This window comes from Lepidochelys olivacea (assembly GCF_965140295.1).
Source record: "Lepidochelys olivacea isolate rLepOli2 genome assembly, chromosome: 14".
Classification (NCBI taxonomy): Eukaryota; Metazoa; Chordata; order Testudines; family Cheloniidae; genus Lepidochelys; species Lepidochelys olivacea.
Window position 1 is genome coordinate 3,314,480 of NC_140424.1, and position 23,017 is coordinate 3,337,496.

At 61.1% G+C, this 23,017-nt stretch overlaps 1 protein-coding gene across 6 annotated transcripts; it reads right to left on the reverse strand.

Annotated features, from left to right (window-relative positions):
* Positions 1–5,542: 5,542 nt before the first annotated feature.
* GPRC5C (G protein-coupled receptor class C group 5 member C) lies at positions 5,543–22,250 on the reverse strand. 6 transcript variants are annotated; one of them, XM_084648557.1, is made up of 5 exons: positions 21,974–22,250; positions 13,453–14,509; positions 10,485–10,579; positions 8,667–8,813; positions 5,543–7,826 (listed from the first exon to the last, which is right to left on the reverse strand). In XM_084648557.1, exons 2-5 carry the CDS (start codon positions 14,465–14,467, stop codon positions 7,794–7,796), a joined length of 1,290 nt encoding a protein of 429 aa, XP_084504683.1. In that variant the 5' UTR covers positions 14,468–14,509; positions 21,974–22,250; the 3' UTR covers positions 5,543–7,793. The 6 variants fall into 6 exon arrangements, with proteins under 6 accessions (XP_084504683.1, XP_084504682.1, XP_084504686.1 ...); XM_084648556.1 differs by lacking the exon at positions 21,974–22,250 and adding an exon at positions 18,145–18,243; XM_084648560.1 differs by lacking the exon at positions 21,974–22,250 and adding an exon at positions 17,893–17,993.
* Positions 22,251–23,017: the final 767 nt, after the last annotated feature.

Consider the following 23,017-nt stretch of genomic DNA (forward strand, 5'->3'; position numbering starts at 1 on the left):
CCAGTGCTGGCAGGGTGGCCGGATTAGATGGCACGTTACGAGCCCCTCAGCCAGCTGGCTCATTGTTTACTCCCTTCCCTTCTCGCGGCCGGAGCAGTCTGTGCCACGCGAGAGGGCAGGGCCAGAGTCTGCATCAGCTGAGCACAGCCCCCGCGGCCGCTCCTTCCACACCAGCTGAATGAACAGAGCGAGCCCTGCCTGCCAGGGGGGAGAGGAGCCGTACTGTTCACACCTCTCACCTGCTGGCAGCCCCGGGCGGTCTGCTGCCAGCCCAGGGAGCCCAAGGGCAGGCAGGACAAAGCACCGATCGCCATGTCCAGGAAAGAACGGGCTTGGCAGTAGCCAGGGTGGCAGCCTCTGAGTGCTGATCTACCCTGAAAAATCCACCCCCGAGAGCCAGAGCCACCAACCTAGCCCTACGCACGGAGTGGTTCAAGTGTAGACACAGCCCATGTCAGCCCGAGCCCTCCCCAGGCAGATGAAGGCCTTTCTGAGCAGCTGCTGTAGGTCGAACACAGCCAGGCTAGTCAGATCCGTCTGGAGGGCGTCGGTTCCCCCCACCCTCGGTGTATTTACCCCCAACGCTCGGGTCCATCCCTTCCGCCTTCTCCCACTCACCCTGTCCTGAGCAGCCTCCAGGGCCGGGCCTGGCCAAGAAGGGACTGGCTAATGGGAGCAGCGGTTGGGAGCCAGAGTCAACTCAAATAACCGCAGCAGGCTCCTTGCAGTGAGCAGGGCTCTCTGCTCCCTGACGCCCGTCCTAGACATTAGCCAGGGCCCCCCTGCCCAGTGCCTGGCTCCCAGTCCCATGCTCAGCCCCCGCTGGGCATCTTGGCTGGACTCTGGCTTTGTGTGGCTCAGGGTGGAGGGACATAAACGATCCCATGAATGCCAACCGTGGCATCAAAGGCGAGTGCTGAAGGCAGCTGGGTTTCCTGTCCCCTCCACCCTGTGAGTTCCCTGGATGGGCTGCTGGAAAGGGCAGCGTGGTTTGTTTATGAGGCCAGCCCGTGGCCACGAGGAGCTTAAACACACACTCGTTGCTTAGATACCCCCATGCTGCTGGCGAGGTGCCTGGTAAACACCAGCTGGCCGGGGTGCAGGGCTGGGGCGCTCCCATGGCACCCACTTCGTGAGCCTTCGGGCTGGGCCCTGTTGACTCTCGCCTGGCACGCACCTCGCACAGCTGGAGTTGGAGGCTGGGTAGCGGCAGGGAACGGAGCCATGGTGCAGCAGCAGCTGGCTGGCAGGGCACGGTTTGGTTCCCCAGCTGGGGGATCCATGAGGCTGGGGAATCACTGTGTCCTTGCAAACTAGACCAGGCGAGTCCAGAGCAGCCTGCACCAGGCAACCGACCTAATCCACCTTTCCCAGCTCTGGGCTGTTAATATGTTACCAGAGCCACTGATAACAGTCAAATCCTCCCCACTTCCCTTTTCTGCCCTTCCCCCATAGGACTGGGGGTGAGGTGGGATGTGTGGGTCACTCCGGGGCGGGCAATGCAGGGGCACGTGTCCGCTAGCCTAGTTTGCTTGCCGGCCTGGAGGGTTTAGCTGGGTGCAGTCAGCTCGTTACTGACTCAGATCTGGGCTTTTGGAAAGGGGAATCCAGAAATCGGTGGGGCCCTGGCTCCCAGCCCCCTGCACGGTGGTTAGAGCAGGGCCCCTGGGGTTACGTGGGGCCTGAGTTGAGTCTGGTTTGCCTGGCCAGGGCCATGGCTGGTTTAAAGATTTCCAAGTGCACAGAAAACATAGCAGCCATCGTTGGTGCGGCCCCGAGAAGAGAGCGGGGGTGAGCGCTAAGCAGAGATAGAACAGGGGTGGGCAGCGGGGGGTGCTGAGCGACGCTGGGCAGTGTCGGAGCACGTCCCCTCTGGAGGGGGGCCCCGAGCCTGGGATCTGTGACCCTGGCACCCACACCCCTCTCAAACCTTTACAGTGTGGCAGCCCCAGAGTCTGACCCAGCGGGCCCTGCTGGGTGAGGGGCTCACATGCTGAGTGAATGCCAGCCCCTGTGCCCCGTGGCTCAGAACACAGGAAACCCACCAACTCCCACTGCTGGGCTTGTGGGGTGGATCATGGGGTTAGTTCCAACCTACCCCCCCCCGAGCACAACCATCCGCGCCACGGGCCGCCCACGACGGGGAACCGGGGCGGCCGGGCAGAGCCCAGGGGAGATGCTGGAAGGGCCTGTGTGCTTCTTCCAGTGGGGCTGATGCTATAGCAATGGCTGTGGGGTGAGGGGGCAAACCCAGTGTAAACCCTGAGCTGCAGCTAACCTGCAGGAGGCAGGGAAGGGAAAGTCAGAGGCTCAAATCATGGCTAAGAGGAAAGCAGCCCCCTGCCCAGCTTCATGCCCTTCCTTTACAGACCAGAGGCTGCTGCCCCCTGACCTCTCCGGGCAGGTCTCACTGCTGGGAGGGACCTGCCCAGCCCCACTTCAGCTCTTCTCTCAGCCTCTGCCCCCAGGGTTACTCATTAACCTGAACATGGTCTCTGAGCAGAAAGCAGCCCAGGGGGAATCAAGCCAGCAGCCGTGAGGGGGCAGAGAGCACACACGGGACCCCTGGCACCTGCAGGAGCACTCCTTCCACCACGGGACTGGGAGAGCGACAGGGCCGTGGGGGAGCACGGGAGGGCCCTCGGGTGGGTGACAAGTGCCTTTGCAATGGCATGTGCGCACTTGGCAGGCTGCGTGAGTGTGCCAGGCAGTGTGTGCACAAGTGTGTGTGACAGCAAGGGAAAGGGGGCAGGCCAGAGCGTAGGTGGTGCAGGCGTGCGAGCAAGTGGCAGGCTGTGCACGAATGTGTGGGGGTACAGTAGTGTATACCTGCAGCGCCAGGGTGTACAGCTGTGCGGGGATGTCCGTTGTGCAAGGCACCACACGCGCATGCTTGGATGTGCAGTCGTGGGCTGGCACGCCCAGTCCACAGACAGCAGACTGCAACCCGTGCTCTGAAGCTGCCTGGGAGGTGCCGTGCCCAGGGCCCCAGCCTGGTCCATGCCCCTCCAGGCAGGGGCTGGGAGATGAACTGAACTCAGCTAGTTCCCTGGCTTGAAGAGCCACCAGTCACAGCCTTGCTGCTCCAGAGCATTTGATTGCAGCTCCCAGACTGCATCCTTGAGCGAGGCTCCCCGGTCCCCTCTGTACGCCTGGGAAACGTCGCCCCTGGGGCCTTTCCGGGCTGAGGGCCCCATGCTGCGTTCAGGCTCCAGGAACGGCCACCTTTCCCTGCCCTGTGCTGGCTGGGGTCCCTGCCCACCGCGGGCCATCCTGATACACCCGCGGCCTGGGTAGAGGAGGCTCTCACAGGGGCCTGCACCGAGATCAGGGGCCAGGGCTCACTCAGTGGGGCTGGGTCTGTGCCACCAGCAGCCAGGCACCTGCCGGCTGCACCTACCCTGTTACCGCCAAGCTGCGGCTCATGGAGACAGCAGGTCCCTGCCCCTCCTCAGCCTAAAGAGCCTCGGCCCAGAGCTGGGCCGTGAGCCGAACCCCAGCTGTCAGCCTGCCCCCAGGCAGCCCCCTCCTCTGCTGCCCCAGGCCCAGCAGAGCCCCGCTCTGGCTCGACGAGCCTGTTCCCTGCCAGGGCTCCTCTCATCTTGGTGCAGCAGCTATTAGCAGCACAGTCGGACCTTGTATGCGCCAGGCTGATGTCGACTCCCTCACCCATGCCTGGTGCCCTCTGTGCTCTTACTCCCCTAGGCCTGGCAGGTCTGCCCCGCAGCCTGAGGGGGAGGTGGAAGCTGCTCCTGACCCAAGGCCCTGCTGCCTGCCGAGAAGGGGTGGGCGCTCCATTGCCAGCAGGGGATGTGCTGGCATCGCGCCCAGGATAGCTGGGGTGGAGCAGCTGCCCAGGGTTCTCGCCGCTGCTCCCTGCCCTGCGAGGGCTGCGTGCTGTTGGCAGCAGTGCCCTGGTGAACGCCCACGTGGAACAGCCGCCCACGAGCCCCTTGGCCACCCTCCGGGCAGGGAGCTTGGAGACAGAAAAGCCCTCTTGGGTCTCGCCTTGTGTGGCCCCAGGCCCAGCGCAGGGCTCCTCCTTTTGGTCCCAGCTGATTGTTCCTGGCTCTGGCATTACAGGGAGGGGCCCACGGGCACGTCTCAAACATGGAGCCAATGGCAGTGGAGTCCTTTCACCCAGCTGACCTGCCCAAGCCCGAGCCCCGACTCCAGCACAAAGCCGTTAAGGGACTTGCCCTGGGGAGGGAACCCAGGCCAGCTAACCTGCCCCACCGCCTGGGGTGCCCGCGTCTCAAGGAGGAAGAGGTTGCAGGCTCCCGCGAGCCCTGACTGAGGAGCTCCAGGTGCTAAATAATTCATGGAGCCGCTATTTGCTCAGGTTCTCACTTCCTGCCTGGCAGGAAAATCACTGCAGAAGGGGAAAGACAATCCGGGCAGGAGAAACCTCACCTGACCTTGGGACGTCCTTTACTACCCTCCCTCCCCCAGCTGGCTGGCCCTATCGCCCGCCCCAGGGACACAACATGCAGCCAAGCAGCTGCACCTGCCTTGCACTCTGGGGCTCCAGTTCAGAACGTGCATGAGAACCGCCAGGGGAATGAGTTTGATAGGTCTCAGCCCCGCATGCACTTGGCTACAGTCTCTGCTCTGCAGACAGGCACAGCGGGGGGAGCTGAAGGTCAGGAGTGAGGGGCATCAGCAGAGCCGTAGGGATGGGGAGCCCAGGGCAGGGATACCAGGGGGCTGCAGGGCAGGATTAAGGAGGAGAGGCAGAGTGGGGGGGGGGCAGGGCTGAGGAGTGCAGAATGGTGGTTGGGAATAAAGAGGAAAATTGGGGAAGGCTGGAGAGGACCCTGCCTCCAAAAAAAAAAAAAAAAAAAAAAAAGCCAACCCACACTGTCCAGGCTCCCCGGGAAGGGCTGGGACACCACGTTTCCTTATAACCCACGGCAGGATCCCAAAGCTGCCACCTGACTCACCCACATTCCTCCTGCTGCAGCCCAGCCCCTGCGGGGCGGCCCAGGGAGCAGAGGCGGAGGGCAGGTGCCGCGCTCGTGGGAATGAGGCCGAGCTGTGCTGGGAAGGGACGTGCTCAGCGGCACCGCGACTCCAACCCACGGAAGGAACAAATCAGGCCGTGGGCCCAGTGCTTCCTGCGGGGGAACAAGACGGCGAAGGCAGGAAGCTCCGCGGGGTTTACAACCAGCCCCGGGAAAACTTCGTTGACTGGATTAATTCCATTAGGGCAAAGCAGGGGCTGTCGGAGGCTGCGGAAGGCTGCCCCTGGAAAGGTGATTTCCCCTCAGCCCCTTGCTCCAGGCACTTGTGTCAGCAGGGCGGATTCAGTCTGGCCCCCTGAGCTCCAGCCACCTATTTACTGGGTGGGAGCGAGAAGCAAATCCCCCAGGCTCTAACCAATTTCCCCCTCCTCCACCCAACTGGCCTGCAAGACGTCCCCATTCCCTCTCCCACTCCCCCCCAAGACGACCTACACGTGCAATGCGCCCCCGCCCCTCCGTTCCCCGTCTATCCAACCGCAGCTCCCCTCTCTGAACTGGACAGGGACCGACGACCGCGCCGTGTAGGGAAAATCAGCTTTATTCTGCACACACAATGACCGAAAAAAAGCCAAAAGTCACCTGAAAAGAAAAAGGGACAGTTCTGCGCTGGGGGAGGGGGAACAACATCTGAGTCAACAGCTCGCTGGCTCCAGCACGAGCGGCCCCCTGTGCCCCTGCACCCCACCGTGGCTCTGGGTGCAGCTGAGCTCAGTGCTCCATACGCAGCCCGGGGGAGGCTGATCCCTGTTCTCAGCGGAACTGGGGTGATCCCGGAACGCCGCTGCTGACACCAATGTGGACTCGCTCCCCCTGGACACCGGGGCGAATGAGAGCAGAATCTGGCCCTTTGCATGTCAGAGCCCAAAGATGGCCGAGGGACTGGCCACGCCCACATCATCCAATATATTTGTTTGCAGGATAGTTTAAAAAACCAAATGATCTCACAGTCCCTGAAGGAAGGCCCTGAGTGCGTCGCTCTCAGAGGCTGGAGAAGAGGGCAGAGAAGAGGCCAAAGGGTTGTTCAGAGGGGGAAGGGGCAGCTGCTGGATCTCTGTCTTTCCCCACTCAGTCTCCTCCTCCCCCCACACCATGGCCTGTTTCTTGCCTCTGATCTCACTCTGCGCCAGGAGATCACTTGCCCTCTCCGCAGCCAGCGGCATGGGAAGCGGATCTGTGCCGTCATCCCCACTTGGCGGATGGGGGAAACTGAGGCACAGCAGGAGTCAGGGCTGGGGTGAGAGCTGTGGTGCTGCTGGCTCCCCAGCCTGCATTCTGACCCCAGCCCCACAGCTCCATGCCTATGGTGGAGGAGGGAAGGGATCCTGGGACGGCTGAAGTCAAGAGGAAGCCCTGGGAGGCCACAGCAGGTCTCAGAGCAGCTGGCTGGCGGCGCAGGGCACTCACAGGGTGGGATGGGGACAGGACCCCAACCCCAGTTCTGCTCCATCTGCACATTCACACTGGTGGCAGCCCACTCGGGGGCTCCCCCACCCCCATGGGAGACTGTTGCCAGCTCCCCACACAGCACACACCCAGCTGCAGCAGCTGCCCCAAGAGTCACCACACACGTGCATGGGGTACTTGCTGTCATTCCATGGGTCCTGCCGCTGGCTCCACTCTGCACCTGGCTGGGGAGACCCCCACTCCGAGCCCCGGCTGGGGCAGGGGAACAGACAGCAGTTGCTGCAGAGGGGTCAGCCTTTACCGACAGTTCCCATACAGCAGGTCTGTGAGCAAACACGTCTATGCACCTTGCTCTCCAAACCCAGGACGGAGATGCCCAGGAGAAAGCACCACGTGGTCTCCCACGTCAGCTGGGGGGCTTCCCGAGAGAACGCCTCTCAGAGCCAGGCGGGGACCCAGCCAGAACCTGCACCAAGACGTGGTGGGGAAGATACCACACTGGCTTTGCAACAGGAAGGATGGACCCCAGGGCAGGGCCTGTGGAGGATGCCAGCCCTGGGACCCGCTTCTTCCATGCCGGGCTGAATGGGCGTGGCTCCAGGGCAGGGAACGCCACGCAGCCCCTGGAGGGCCCCACACCCAGGGCAACAGCCGGGGAGATCTGTGTGGCTCTGTCCAAGGCAGGCCCCAGCCGAGACCTGCTCAGCTCAGCTCTCTGCAAGCGGAGGCTCCATCAGACAGAGGTGCTCGCCCGTCTCCCACGTGAAGCTACTGCCTTCGAAGCCTGCAGCCGCTCTCCGGCCGCAGCGACTTGTGGGTGGTTCTCCTGTATCCGGACACCGCGTGGCAGATTGTCCTGCGGCTTCAGGAGGGGACAGGGAGTGAATCGATGGAGCCAGCGGGTAGAGTGGGTGCTGCAGCAAAGCTAACGTGGCCCATGCAGCTGAGAGGTGATTCCCATGGGGACAAGGCGCTGCCAGGAGGGTGACCACTGCCAAGGGGGACCCCGGTGGATTTCCAGGAAGGGCCGTTCCCACATTTGGACCCAACCTCAGCAGCCCCTGGAGCATCCCAGCCCATAGGCAGCCTGTGTAGTCCAGCCTCCCCAGCAGGAGGATCAATAGCTTAGCAGGGGTGAGGGCCAAGCCAGTGTTTAGCAGAGTCTCTGGGTTCCCTCTGGGGATGGCTGGGTGGGGAAGGAGCTGGATTTTCTCTCCTCTTCTGGGCTGGCTGGAGGCTCCAGGATCAGTTCCCATTGTTGGCCTTGGCTTGAATGTCCATGGGTGGGGAAGGAGACAGGTTCCCTCTTTGGAGGAAGGGGATCGCTGGTGATTTCTAGAGCTGCAGGAGCCAGGGCGTGCATCTCTACCATCTGCTCTTGCTGTACGGAGAGGGAGCCTACAGCAGAGAGATGGAGATCAGGGTGCAGCCAAGAGGCACAGCCGTATCTTAGACGTGGAATTCCCCTGGACATGGCCGAGTTGGAGTCAGCAGGGGTTTGTCCAACGGCCTCTCACTTTGTCACACGCCCGAGTCCGGGCCTTGGTTTAAATAAACAAACTGATTGTTCTGACAGTCTAGAAATGAGCCAGTTCCTGTCCGGGACAAAGTATCAGAGGGTAGCCGTGTTAGTTTGTATCCACAAAAACAACAAGGAGTCCGGTGGCACCTTAAAGATTTATCCCAAATAGATCGGTTAGTCTTTATGGTGCCACCGGACTTTCGTTGTTTTTGTCCGGGACAGGTCAGATCCCATCAGAAAGGCAGCGGTAAAAACCCCGCGATTCCGAGGCGGGGGTGGAGAATAGTGCACTCTATTTGCACCAGTCCTGACCCTCCGCGCAAGGGAACTGGGAAATCTCATCCCCAGCTGCGGAAGGAGGGTTTTTATTCCCAGACCTGCCACTGAGGTCCTAGACCCTTCGAATGAAGCACGATCGATTTCCGATCCCTGCAGATTCCCAGGCCAGCTGGGAAGGCTGGAGTTAACAACAGGATGCAAGGACGATGGGTCCTAGTAGCAATACAATCCCTTGGATTTACACGCAGGAGGCACTTCCACCAGGAGGTCTCCAAACACCTTCACAAAGGGCGGGGGTGTGTGTGTGTGTGTCTGTCTAATCCCTATTTAACAGGTGGGGAAACTGAGGCACAGAGCACAACAGTCCCATAGGGAGACCCCTGCTGTAACCACTCGACCATGCTGCTGCAGTGGCCCAGATGCACGTTATCACAGACCTGGACGCCCTTGCCATCCTTCTGGGCTGCTGCGTGCCAGCTTTGTGCCACGTAGGCATCCTCTGCACGCAGGGTGGAGTTGGCACTGCTGATCACCTGGCTGTTGGCGGTGGCCCGGGGGAGAATGACGTCGTGGGTGCCTTCGGACTGGAAACAGAACAAGCGAGGACAGGGCTGAGAAGAGACCTGGCTGGCACTTTGGAGCGACTCAGCTACCCCCCAGCTTCCCCAAGTCTCCTGGGCTTGCCACCCAGCCCCACCCTAGCGCCCAGCCCCGTCCCTGCAGGGAGGGGCTCTCCAGGCACCAACAGGGACCATTCAAATCAGCTCTCACAGTCTAGGTAGAAAGTGCAGGGCCTGTCCACCCACCTCCCCCATCTGCAATGGGGCCAGGGATGCCCAGGTAGAGAGCCCCTGGTGCAACCTGCCCCCAGCCCAACCGCGTCAGGCTGCGCCCAGCTGCACCCTAATGCGACTGGAATCTGGAGCAGCTCACGGCAGGGTGCTGGGGACTGGCCTCTTGCTCAGCTCACTCCCTTCGCAGGCTGATGCCCACTGCTGCGCCCATCCACATCCCGCCTGGCATAGTCCCGGTGGGGAGGGGGACTGGGTTTATCTGTCTCATGAAGCAACCCCCCTGTGGCCACAGTGACACCTATAAAGCAGGGGTGGGCAAACTTTCTGGCCCAAGGGCCACATCTGGGTATGGAAATTGTATGACAGGCCATGAATGCTCATGAAATTGGGGGCTGGGATGTGAGAGGGGGTGCGGGGTCTGGGGTGGGGCCAGAAATGAAGAGTTCATGCTGCGGGAGGGGGCTCCAGGCTGGGGCAGGGGTGTGGGTGTGGGGTGAGGGCTCTGGCCGGGGGTGCGGGCTCTAGGGTGCAGGAGGGTGGGACTGAGGGGTTGGAGGGCAGGAGGGGGATCAGGGCTGGGGCAAGGAGTTAGGGTGCTGGAGGGGGTCAGGGGTGAAGGTTGTGGGTAGCGCTTACCTCAAGCAGCTCCTGGAAGCAGTGGCATGTCCCTCCTCCGGCTCCTACACAGAGGCACTGCCAGGCGGCTCTGTGCACTGTCCCATCCGCAGGTGCTGCCCCTGCAGCCCCCATTGGCCCCATTTGCTAGCCAATGGGAGCTGTGGGGATGGCACTTGGGGTGGGGGCAGTGTACAGAGCCCCCTGCCTGCCCCTACGCGTAGGAGCTGGAGGGGGGATGTGCCACGGCTTCTGGGAGCTGTGCAGAGACGCTTCCCGCTCCCGCTCCCCAGCAGGAGCTCAAGGACCGGATTAAAACGTCTGAAGGGCCAGGTGCGGCCCCCGGGCTGTAGTTTGCCCATCCCTGGGATAAAACCTCCGCATGAAAGTAAAAGAAGATCCCAGGCGGGGGGATTCTGGGGAACCCCAAAAAGCAAATGCCAATGGCCCCAGGACCATTTTATGACCATAGCATAACCGAGACCAGGGCCCACTGTGCCAGGCGGCTGCACAGACACTGGGTGGGAGACGATCCCTGCCCAGATGGCGTCACAGGCTGGACAGGCCAGACAGGCAGACGGCGGGAGGGGAAACCGAGGCCCAGAGGGAGAAGTGACTTGCCCAAGGCGGCTCAGCAGGCTAGCGGCAGAGCTCGGGATGGAACATACACGCCCCGGCGCCCTGCCTAGAGATTGGGCTGCCTCGCTTGGCCACAGCCTTGTGTCTTGGCTGGAGAGCGGGGCCTGGGCTGGGACATTCTCCCGTCCTGCCCCCAGGGGATACCCAGGCAAGCGACCGCCGGCCGGCTGACGTGGGGAGACCACGCACACTCGCGGTCTGACTTACGGGCCCTTTGTGCATCAGAGCCATCTCCGTGGGCTGGAACACGCTGGTCACCAGCTGACCATTGTACCCGCTATAAGGCGACACCGGTTTCTTGGCTGAAAAGAGAAAAAGCACCAGGCCGCACTCAGAGGTGGATTAAGATTCACTGGGGCCCTGGGCACAAAGAGCTTTTGGGCCCCCCACACGCTGTGGGCAGAGGTGCTGGACCAGGGGGCCCAGGCCCACCCCTTTAACATGGGCATAGTCGCCTCGGGCAGGTGCGGAGCAGTGGCAGCAGGGGATCTGGTCCAGCTTCTTCCCGGGGGGCAGGGACACGGGTCGGGGGCTGTTCTTAGGCCCCCCGGCCCTCCCATCCAAGGCAGGTGGTGCGTCCAGGGCTCCCCATGGCAGCTTTCACCACCGCCCAGCTCCAGCTTCTGGCCTGGCCGGGGGTGGGGGCCCAGGGAAGAGGAGGAGCAGGGGATGGGGTCACAGTTCCGGCACCAGTGCCGCACCCCCCCCTTCTACAAGGTTCTGGCACTCGTGGGGCTCCCCAGTTGGCCGGGGCTCCCAGGCACAGGGCCCAGGGGCCCGTGCGTTAATCCACCACTGCCACACTATTGCGTGCGGAAGGGCGTAGAGAGACCTCTCTCCGGCGGGCGGGGACCTCCTGGCTGGACACCGGCGTAGATGGCTGCGGTCGGACACAAGCCCACTGAAACCGATGGGAATGGGGCCCCGAGGTCAGTAACCTTTGGATCGGACGCACGACAAGGGGCTTGACGGAGGTGGAGACGGGACGTGCTGGTTTTCACGCTGCCTTAACAAGCTGGCAGCCTTCCAGTGCGGGCAGGTGGCAGAGCCCGGGAGGCGTCACACAGACCGGCGAGCCATAGAATCACACAAACCTGGGGCTGGAAGGGCCCTTGAGAAATCACCAAGTCCAGCCCCCCATGGCAGGCAAACCTAGACCACCCCAGCCCAGGGCACTGGCTGGCTTTTGGCCTCTCCACATGCTGGTAGAACCATGGCAGTTAGGGGGTTACGGTTACACCAGTACAACCCCAAGTGGGGCCGCAGTTACACGGGGCTCGAGGGGCCTTATACCGGAGTATTTTAGGGTTATACGATGGGACTGCCTGCGATAGCAGGAACTGGACTCAGGGACCCCTGTCTACTCCCATGTTCCTCTCTTATTCCCCCGTGTGTACAGGAATAAGCTATACGGGTACCAGCACCTGTGTCCCGCTATGACTACGTCCCCACTAGGAGGGCTGCACCGCTCTCCCTAGACTGGTGTCATTAACGGGGTACAACTTGCGGGCGCAGACCAGCCCTACAGGTCAGAAGGCGGCGGTGAAGCAAGGATCTGTTTATGGCACAGCACCGACAAGCAGGGTTTTAATGAGCTAACTCACAAGAGGTCCTCCCACCGCAGGCGAGCAGCTGGGGGCTGGAGGCAAGGTTTGTTTGGCCTCAGTCCCAGCAGCAATTAAGTCACATGCAGTCTCAGCCAATCAGTGCCAGTCCATGTTATTTACGCGCAAGCAATGGTTTGTTATCGTAGGGTCACTTGGGAGCTCTGGCGGGTTGGGAGGACTGTGCATGCGTGGGAAACACAAGCCTGTTACTGTAGGGTGGCTTGCGAGCCCTTTCTCGCCTGGCTTCTCGATGGAGCTGGGTTGCTGCCCAGGTTTGTTATCGCAGGGTCTCCTGGACGCTGCTGGGCTGAGTGGGGGGAGGCCGGAAGAAATGGCAGCTACACAGTCTCATCGGGGAGGAAAAGCCCATGAAGAACACCGGGCTCTTGGCAACAGGCACAGGGGAGAAAAGGGGTGGGCTCCCCCAGCATCAAGTGTCCCAGGCCAGCAAACGCAGCCTGTGTGTGGTTTCCGGAACGACAACAATTGAAGCCATTCTTTCAGACCGGTCCAGGTTGGTCGTGAGCAGGTATCTGGCTGTTCCCTCACCAGATCCAAGCGCACGGGTGGTTTCTGTCCAGGTCCTGCTGGATGGACTGTGCCACAACAAACTTTCCCACCAGGGCAGGCTGCCTGGCTGACAACTCCCTCCCAGGAGCCACGCTCTGTGCTCCACAAAGGGGTGTTTGTATTGGAGCAACCGGGGGGGCCCCCCGTCAGCATCAGGGCTCCGCGGTGCTGGGCACGCACACAGGACCCTGCCCCAGAGAGCTCGCCGCCTAACACACCAAGACACTGAGTGTAAGAGGCAATAGGGGTGAGGTGGCCGGAGAGGGGCAGGGAGAGACAGGCAGCTGCCACGGGCACAGCCTGGAGCTGCGGATTCACACAGTGGGTTTCATTAGAGGACATAAACAAGTTCGATCTCAGCCCTCCCCACCGGGCACAGGCCCTGCCACCCTCTGCTGGGGTGACATCAGACGGGTGGGTATAATGCCACATGTAAACCTCCCTGTACACGGGAGTGGTGGCCTCCAGGTCCCTGCCGAAGCCACGGCTCACAGCACACTCTGTCATCATCATCAGCCCTATCACCGCCTCCCTTGCCCCGTCCCAAATATTTGGCTGAATGGAGGTGGCGGGGAGTCCTTAGATGGAAGCTCCCCTGAGTCACAAAGGGCTCAATTTTGCCCAGCACCGAGCTCCCCCGAGAGGTGCTATGCAGCCAGCTCCCACGGAAGTCAAGCTCGGGGGAGGCAGCTCAGCACCATGCAGAGCTGGGCTCAGGGAACAGCTCACAGGGAGGTCCCCAGACCCTCCGAAAGACTCAGAGGCTGGGCTCCCATAGGACGGTGCTGTCGGGCAGCTCAAGGAATGCACGTCTGTGTGTATGAGCACGTGTGCCCATGAAGGATGGACCCCCAAGTCAGCTAGAATTTGCCGCGACAGGGGTACCAGCACCCCAGCGCAAGCCCCATCTGCAGAGAGACGTACGATCACCCAGAGCCACAGCTGCCTCTCTGCCCACTGTGCCTGTGGCCCCCTTGGCCAGGGGCTCTCCTGCCTACCTGAGGATGGTTCATCCATTGAGAAGGCCTTGTTCTCCACAAACATGCTCTGGGACTTCTGCTCCTTCAAGATGGTCTCGTAGCCCACGCCCCTGGTCGGGTACATGTTGTCCTCGTAGGCCTGCTCTGGGCCCAGCCGCGTCACGTGGGAGACCTCAGGGATGATGTAGAAGAAGACAAAGACGCAGGCGTTGGCCACCAGAGCGATGGCCAGCGTGGGGTCGTCCCAGGCCTGGCCCCCCCTCTGCTGGTTCCCGTAGAGGTACATGATGATCCAGACCACCCAGATGGTCATAGACAGGAAGGTGGTGAGGAGGATGAAGACAATGTGCTTCCTCCAGTGCTTGTAGCGGCCGCAGAGGGCGGGCCAGGCGGTGGCAAAGGCTGCCAGCAGGAGGAACATGACAAAGATGAGCGCCATGACAAAGTCCTCGTTGGCCAGGGCACAGGGGTCCTGGGAGGGGCCACTGCTCCTCACCAGGGTGATGAGCAACCACTCGGCGTTGATGATCACCTCCACCAGGGCCAACAGCAGGGCCACGCCGAAGGTCACCCAGCCCTGCAGCCCATGGTTCCTCCTGGCCAGGAAGTTGAGGGTGAGGGCATGGGCCACCAGACAGGAGAAGCAGATCCCGAAGAGGACCCCGAAAAGGAAGCGCCGCGAGGCGCAGGTGGAGAAGTCCTGCTTGACGATGAAGTCGAAGGTCAGGCAGAAGAGGCCAAACGTGCCCAGGAGGAAGAACGCCTGAGTCCCCACCAGGCTCTTCTTCCTGGGGTCCTGCACAAAGGGCAGGCTGGCCACCAGGATGATGGTGAGCACGAAGCTGCTCACTGCCCCAAAGCTGGCCACCGCCTCCAGCACGATGCCCCAAGCCGCCGACAGGTCGCAGAGGTTATAGTACAGCGAGGGCAGGTCCGTGCCGCACCCAGACGGACGGGCCTCCTGAGCTTGGCACGCGGGGAGAAGGCTCAGCGGGAGCCACACAGACATCAGCAGCAACCAGGGCGTGGCCATCCTGGGCTGTCACGAAGGCACCGGGCGGGGTTCCCAAGGAGCCTGTAAAAATTGGACAGCTGGAGAAACAAGGTTGGTAACCTGAGAAAACAATTCCTCGGCCCTAGAGATTGGGACCCCCCGGGGTGTGGGCCTGGGAGCCGGGCTGGAATCTCACCAGCTCACAGCTCGCTGCTGCTGACGCCTGCCCCAGGCTGCTGGAGGTTTCCCAGGCTCTCAGGGGATCGTCTCCCTCTACCTGCCAGCAGCACCTGGCTCTTCCAGGCACTGAGCCCCGGCCTCCCTCACCTGCACGTAGCTCTAGCGTGTCCTGCAGGCCCAGGCCAAGAACCACCCGACTGCACCTTCGCTTCAAACTGCCTCAGCCCTTCCTGCCCAAATAGTTCGCTCTTCTCTGCCACTCGCTCTGTTTTTGGCAGACCCTGTAGCCCCGGGATTCACTCACTCCCCCACCTCGATCCCCGCCTCCCCTGCCTCACATTCCCCGCTCCACCCCACCCTGTCCCCGCAATGTCAGGGCAGCACTCTTCTGAATCAAGAGCCGTGACTTTAATACAATTGGCTACTTTGCCGCCCTGCCCCTCCCGTCCCACTGGAAGTTACAGCCAGCTGGAATGCTACGGTGGCCGGTTTGCACCACCGAGTTAAGGCTCCCTGGGTTTGCACCTCGCCTCTCCTGGATGTGACTTGGCAACTGTGTCACCTCTCCAAAGCTAAGGAGGGCTGGCCCAGGCCGGTGCTCGGCTAGGAGACGCACCGTGCCCTAGGGGGAGAGTCAGTGGAGAACCCGTGTACGAGGAGTGCTGAAGTGCAGTTGTTTGGGTGAGATCGCTTGTGGTCACTGAAGATCACACAGCCTGGATGTCCTAGCCAAATCCCAGTCTAGGGGATTGCATCCTTCCTAAATCCCCCCACAACCAACGGGACATGGCTTCGTGTCCTAAACAGCCCCAAGGGCTGCAGTGCATTGTTCAATGGCTGCTCTGGCTCCTCCCCAGAGGTGGCCGGGAATGATGGATTCATTCTCGTCTGTACAGACTCGAGAGGCCGCAATGCCAGCTTTCCCTGGAGACATGCGTTATCGTACGGAGGAAGGGATGTTGCTTTATCCTCTCCCAGAGGAGGAAAGCGAAGCCTGCAGGGGCTGGATGACTCCAAGGCCCCAAAGAGAGACAGTGGCAAATCCAGGACCAGAGTGCTCGGGAGATCCTGGTTCCCAGGCTTGTGCTCCGACTGGTTTGCCATCAGGACACACGGGGAAGTACTGGGGAAACGGACTGATCCGTCCCTTCCCCAGGCTTCAGCTACGGAGCCTTTCCTATTAGGGAGGAATAGGAGCCGCACTTAACCCTTTACACCACGGGACAGAAAGATCCCTTCACTTTCACTTGTTTCCTAGCAGGCCAAACCCAGGCCTGGGGTAAGTCATGGGCCTTGCCCCGGCTTATGTCAATGTTTGCCCCACGTACGGCAGCCTGGCGTAGAATTTCCTACAGCTCAGATACTATCCCGCACTAGGAGCTGGTTTGGCTCAGTCTAGGCTGGTGCCATTTTTCTCCAGACCTTTACAAGCTGCATGTCGTGTCGTGGGGGCGGGGGCAGGGAGCAAGGACAGAGCCTTGTGGGAGAAGGATCTGGCCTAGAGAAAAGGCACATGGTTACTACTGGGTTCCACGTGGGCTGGTTTCAGCCCCAGGTCTGGGCAGAAAGGCCCCTATTCCTGCTTCCACCCTGCACGCAGCCCACAGGGAGATTTTCTTACCCATCCCGAGCCCCTTCCTCCACTAGCTGGTTCTTCATTCCACCCATCCCCGTTCCTCTCTCCCCTGCTCGGCATGAAGGACACGAAGTCAGAGCAGGTCACAAAGCACAAACCAGCCACGAGCAAACGTCTCTGAGGTTTCACAGCAGAATAGAGCCACAGACCGTGTGCAGTGAAACACGCCTAATCCAGGCTCTGCGGACAGCCCCCACTGTCCCCCAGCCTCTCCAGTTCCAGGCCCCTCGCTCTCACACAGGAGCCAGGCAGCATTTCTGTCTCCCACCACCTCCCCAGGGGGCTGGCTGTGGCCCCGGCATCCATCCTGGATTGCTGGGGTCTGGCCATGGGGGTGGGGTGCATGTGTATACAACAGAGGAAAGATGGGGAGAAGAGAACCGTGTCCCCTCCTCTCTCCATTAGATGCCTACTGGGACAGAGGCAAGGCCTCCCTTCCCGCAGCACTTCCCTTCTCAAGGTGTGTCTGTGTCACTCCGCTCCTGATACAGCTGGGGAAACTGAGGATAAGCCACTCACTCAAGTCACACAACAAGTCTGTGGGAATAGAAGCCAGGAGTCCTGACTTCCATCCCCCCTCCCTCGCTGCTCTAACTGACTAGCCCCCACTCCCCTCCCAGAGCCAGGGCAAGAACCCAGGAGTCCTGGCTTCCAGCTCCCTCTGATCTAACCACAAAACACAATTATCCCTCTCTGAGCCAGGAATCAGAGTAGCAGCCGTGTTAGTCTGTATTCGCAAAAAGAACAGGAGGACTTGTGGCACCTTAGAGACGAACCAATTTATTAGAGCATGAGCTTTCGTGAGCTACAGCTCACTTCATTGGAAAGCTGATGCTCAAATAAATTGGTTAGTCTCTAAGGTGCCACAAGTCCTCCTTTTCTTTTTAAGCCAGGAATAGCGCTCAGGAGCCCTGAGCCCCAACCCCCAGCTCTAACCCACTAGCCCCCACTCTCCTCCCAGAGGCGGGGATAGAACCCAGAAATCCTGGCTCGCAGCCCCCCCCCGACCCACTAGCCCCCACTCTCCTCCCAGAGGCGGGGATAGAACCCAGAAATCCTGGCTCGCAGCCCCCCCCCCCGACCCACTAGCCCCCACTCTCCTCCCAGAGGCGGGGATAGAACCCAGAAATCCTGGCTCGCAGCCCCCCCCCCGACCCACTAGCCCCCACTCTCCTCCCAGAGCGGGGGATGGAACCCAGGAGTTCTGGCTCCCAGCCCCCCCCCTCCTCCCAGAGCCTTCCCCTTGTGCCCCAGAGGATGGCCCCAGCCCCGCCGCTTTCCCAGGCCCCCACACCGAGGCAAGGCACTGTCCCAAGCACGCCCAGGCGGGGGCCGCGGGACTGGGGGCAGGGGGCTGCTCGCTTCCAGCGGGGGAACTTGCCCCATTGTTCGTAGCCGCCCCGCCAGCGCCCGGCAGCCGCGACCCGCTCGCCCCGGAGAACTCACGCCCGGGGATCCGGATCCGGGCTCTCCCCGCTTCCCCCCGGCGGGGGGGGGTGTTTCCACGAGCCTCCGCTCCTGGGTCCTCCGCACCCCACGGCGAGGGGCGCTTGGGGCCGCGGCTCCGGCTGGGGCGGGCTGGCTGCTAAGCCCCGGAGCCTGCCAACTTCTGCCGCCCAGCGGCGCCGGGGGGCGGCCGGGCTCCTACCTGGGCGGCGATCACGGCGTGCGCGGAGCCGGGATTGGCGGCCCGGCCCTTCGGGGGAAGCGGCCCCGCGCGGCGCGCACAGCCCGGGGCCCCCTAGCCAGCCGGCGGGGCCGGGGGCTGCTCGGAGCGCGCCCGCTCCGCTTCCCCAGCCCCCGAGCCCAGCCGCTCCTGCCCGCCCGCCCTTGGCCCAAACTTCCCGGCTGCAGCCCCCCGCCCGCCAGCGCAAGCCCCGGGGCCAGGGGCTTCTCCTACCCGGAGCGCGGGTCCGGGGGCTGCCGGCGCCCCTGCCGCGCGGTGGGTGCTTCGGGATCTCCCGCCACGGCGCGCCTCCCGCTCCGGCCCTCGCCCACCTCCCTCCAGCGCCCACCCCCCCGGCTTCCCCCGGTGTTGGCCACGTCACAGCTGATCAGCCCGGCCTGGGGCGGCCTCGCCCCCCACCCCGAGGGGTGTAACGTCTCTGGCGGGGGAACGCCGCGCCCCAGCGGATCCAAAGTTTCGGAGCATGTTCTGGACATACAGCAGGGGAATCCGGGGGGAGGGTCGGAAACCCGCAAGAGGGCAAATGGGGAACACAGGGGGAGCCCCCCCACGCATATGTCTAGCACCCCCATAGCTAGCTCCTTCTCTCTGAACAAACCCCCCTGCTCTTCCGCCCAGCGTTGACACCTTGAAGGAGAGAACAGGGCATGGGAACCGGCAGGCCGCCCCAGCACCGGGTGACAATAGGGGACCCTGGCAGGAGGGATGGGGGAAGCCGTTGGTGTGTGGGGGGGGGGACAATCGGGGGCCCTGCTATGGGAGGAGGGGGAATGGGGGCACACACACAACCCCTGGCACCAGAGAGATAGGAGGGGTTGCAGGGAGTCCCTGAAATAGAAGGGTAGGGGAGAGACATACACAGTGGGGGAATGGAGGGAGCTCTGGGTGCTGAGCTCCCCCCGACAGAGCCCAGCTGTATCGCGCTGGGCACATCCCTGCCAGCCCACGGCTTCTACATCCCTGCCAGCCTGGGTCCTGGTGAACCTCTCGTCTTAGCTATTGCCCTTTGCTCGCCCCCCCCTCACCCTGGTCTATGAGGCCACCATGCAGTATCTGGTATGCCAGGGAGTGCATGATTCCTACAGGAGGTGGGGGAAGGGATGTGCTGGGGGGTCCCAGGAATGGGGTGTGTTAGGGGGGCAGTAGGTATTAAGCAGGACATGTGCTTGGCTAACATGGCGACAAAGCCCCCATAGGCCTGGTGTAACGAGCGTGACAATATAAGGAGCTAATGAGGAAGTGGGGGTAATAGAGAGGAAACAATGTCCAATCCCCCATTAGCTCAGACGTCACCCACATACTCACGTGGTGATGCACAGGAGTAGGTCTGTCCCATGCTGGGCTGCCAGGAGGGCACAGGAGGCCAGGTAACAAGTGCAGTTCCCTGCAATGGCCTGGGTTATCTGAGTGTGGACACAGGTTCGGTGGGTCCGTGGCAGGAGGAAGCGTTCACCGCATCATTTGTTTGAATGCAAATAGTGAGGGGCTGAGGGGCTCAGGGATTGGGAACAGACTGAAAGGCCTTTCACATCAGGCTAAGGGCACTCATGCCTATCGGTTGTTCCCAACTGGTGACTGTTGGGTGCAATGAGCTGTTGGGGTTTCCGCCCAGTTTCATATCACAGATAAACTACAGCCCAGCTGGTACTGATTGGGGAGCACAGGAGCTAAGGGGTGAATGGAGGCTGCACTCCTCTCTCACTCACACAGAGTGAACACTGGCAGGGGGCAGCGCGTGGTGAAAGCTCGGCCTGTGGCTGCCCAGGGCTCGGGGACATCAGACTCCCGAGAATCAGGCACCTTCCCCCTGCACCAAATTATTCAAGTCGAAAAGCAGGATAATTGAAAAAGTCCATGTGTTGGCGTAACGTGTTTGTAAAGTACGGGCCACGTCCTCGCTCACAGGGAGCCACTTGGAGGACAAAAGCCTACTACTGCTACGTTTTAATGGAGTTACCCCGATGGCTCAGGTGGTAGTAGATGCTGTGCTTCCTGGTGGAAAGTCCCAGGGTCAAACCCTGCTGATGATCCCAGATGGGGAGTGTAGCAAGGCTGTTATGTGAACGGGAACATCCCCAGCTCTCAGATGCTTGGGAGGGGCTGGAGACTGGTAGCTAAGATGTGCATTGAGCAGCAGAAGCTGACACCCTAGCCAGCTGTGCATGCAGCCTCCACTTACCCGGCTGTAAGTGAAAAGGCCCAAGAGACCCCAGGCAGAGCCCTTTGCCACTGTCACAAGAGGCTGGGGGGCTCCTAGGAGCTGGGAAATGCTCGTATGGAAAATGTCACCTGACTGTGGAGAGCCTTTGGCAGGGTGCAGGTATAATTAGAAAAGCCGGCCTTGGCAGCTGGTAGCAATCTGCAGCGAGAGGCCAATCCAGGAAGAGCCCCTGGAGTGGGAAGAAAAGCCCGTTGTTGAAGAAAAGAGGGAGGTTTTCGAAGCCAGTACTGTTCTGCCCTGCGGTTAGCTGGGTCAGCGGTGCACGCTCAACCCCAGGGGAAGGGAGCTGGAAGCCGGATCCACGCGAGGAACGGACCCGCGGCAGCAGAACCCAAACAACCTGAGCGCTCCCAGGCCCAGACGGATGAGCCCCTGCGGAACAGGTGGAAGGTGGGGCGGGTTGGGCCGGGGAAATCCAGGGAGTCAAGGCTCAGCCATGGTAGGCTGCACGGTCAGATAGATGCCCACTGCTGCACGGGATGTGGTAAACCATCACTGCTGCTATTTCGGGAGAGTGAGGCATGAGGGTGAAGGATTCAGCTGAAATTTCAACCCTACTATGGCAGTTTCTGCTTCCCCCCAGGGTTAGAAAATGGCAACGCGCACACCCTCCCTCCCTCGTAATCCCTTTAAATTGAGACCATTTGGCCAAGCAGAAAGTTGTGCTCAGTTCTCCTTGAAATCCCTTAATCTTCGATGCTGTATTAGATTTCAAAATACGACTCGCTCTCCCGTGGTGCGCTTTGGTTTGGTTTGGTTTTAAACAAGGTTTTGCTTTTAAACAGGGCTTGAAATGCCTTTGCCTCCCACAGCTGCCAGGACTCTGGTCACAGACTGGCTAAAGCAGGCGAGAAAGCAGAAACTGGAATCCAACTATGCCCCCAGCTATGCCCCCATGAAAGCCATCTAGGAATTCACATGCGTCCCCAGGTACGGCAGAGTAGGACAAGTGGTGAGAGCCAGGGGAGAACTGGGCTCGATTCCCAGCGGCGCTAGATGTCCTACAGGATCTTGGGGAAGGCCTCTCTCGGCCTCAGTTTCCACATCTATAAATGGGGGGATACTCCCCTACTTCACTGGGGCAGGGGGACTGGGAGGATCAGTCCATTCATGCACGCAGGGTACTCAGACACTAGAGGATGGGAGCAGGGCATGGAGATGCCAATCAATAAAAAAGGTGAATCAAGCCGTTATGCCAGCGGCCGTGAGAATCAGCAGAGATGGGTATTGCCAACAGCCCTGCCCATCCCCAGCTCAGCCACTCATGGTGTCAGGGGCTTTGCTGTTGGTGCAGGGCAAGCCCAGACCAGACCAGGGTGCGGAGGGGGTGGAGAATCCAGGAGCGTGGCCCCCACAATAGCTGGAGCCCCCAGGACCTGCACTTGTCACTGCCCAGCACAGGGCGGGGCTGGATTTGGGGAACGGCAGAACCTGCCCCTGAACAGGGACCCCTGAGTCATGTGGGGAGGCTGCTCCCCTCAGCTGGTGGGGCAGTCCCCATGGGGCTGCTTGTGTGTGGATCGGGGGGGGGCTGGGGGAAAGGGAAGACTGACAGCGTTTGTGGGGAGAGCGAGGGAATCCATTCATCCCACCAAATAACCTTGCTGAGGCCCCGCATGTCCAGCCCTGGCCTAGGGAGCCAGCCCAGGGGTGGCAGGCGGCTGGGTAGCCGTATCTCCTCCCCCAAACTGAACTCCCTCCTCCCTGCCCCGGCAGCTTGGTGCAGCCCCATGCTGCCCTTGGCGCTGAGTGAGGCTTTTGCCCAGTCTGGCGGCTGCCGCCTCCGCAGAAGGGTTTTGTCCTTGGCTGACAACAACAAACCGTGCAAGCTGGCCCGGCTCCCCTCTCCTGCCGGACGTAAGTGCTGACCCATCAGTCCGGCCCCGGCTAGTGCCACACGCGGCTTCCTGAAGGCTGTTTCCTTCCGCAGCCCAGAGCCTGGGTTTATTTTGCCAGAGGCTGACTCAGCCCTGCACCTGACCCTTGGCCTGCTGGCACCGGCTCCCCCCGGCCTGTAAATTCTGGCCAGGGCTGTGTGTGGCAGCACTCCGTCTCCTCTCGCCGATGAGGGCGGACAGAGGGCTGTCGAGAGGGGCTGAGCGCCGAGCCAGGCTGTGCACCGAGAGATTGACCTGCGACCAAAGTCTAACAGCCCCTACCCACTGGACAAAGGTCGAGCCGTACATGGTGCCGCTGCTCAGAGACCGCGCCTAGGCTCCTCCGTGCCTTCCTCCTGCTGCTATCGCAGGGGAGGCTTCACACCGCATCTCTGGAAATTCACAACCTTCCTAACAGGCAGGCCGCCATTTGTATAGGTCCTACAGAAACTGTCACCGGATTCCTCCTGCTGAGCCCAGGCATCTGCGCCAGCCATGATAATACACAAAGAGATACAAATAAATCGGAGCTATTGCCTAGCACCACGGGCTCTGGTTGTTTGCAGGATCGGGCCCTAATAAGGAAATAATTTCCTTTCACTCTGCTGAGAAGGAGAGAGAAAAGATTCACTGCTAAGTCAAAATTGGCTGCTGGATTTCTTTGCAGGCTAAACTTTCCTCTCTAGTCATGCTGGTTTTGGTTTGTATCTAGCATAGAAAATCAGCCAGCATATTCAGGGTTCCTGGCTCTCATCGGCTTGAGTCACCACTCCATTGTTATTTGAGCGATTCCTTTGTTTGTTTTAAGTAAGCAGAAAGACTCACCTTCAGGGGAAGGTTATGACACTTTACTTTGAAGGATGAGCGGCCCAGTGCTTACACTGTGGATTCAGGGACACATTCCTGTCTCAGCTGGGCCTGTCCAGAAATCAGCCCTTCGGTGGAAATGCACAAGGTTTGCCGATTTTCATTTTCCTCTTGCAAAAAT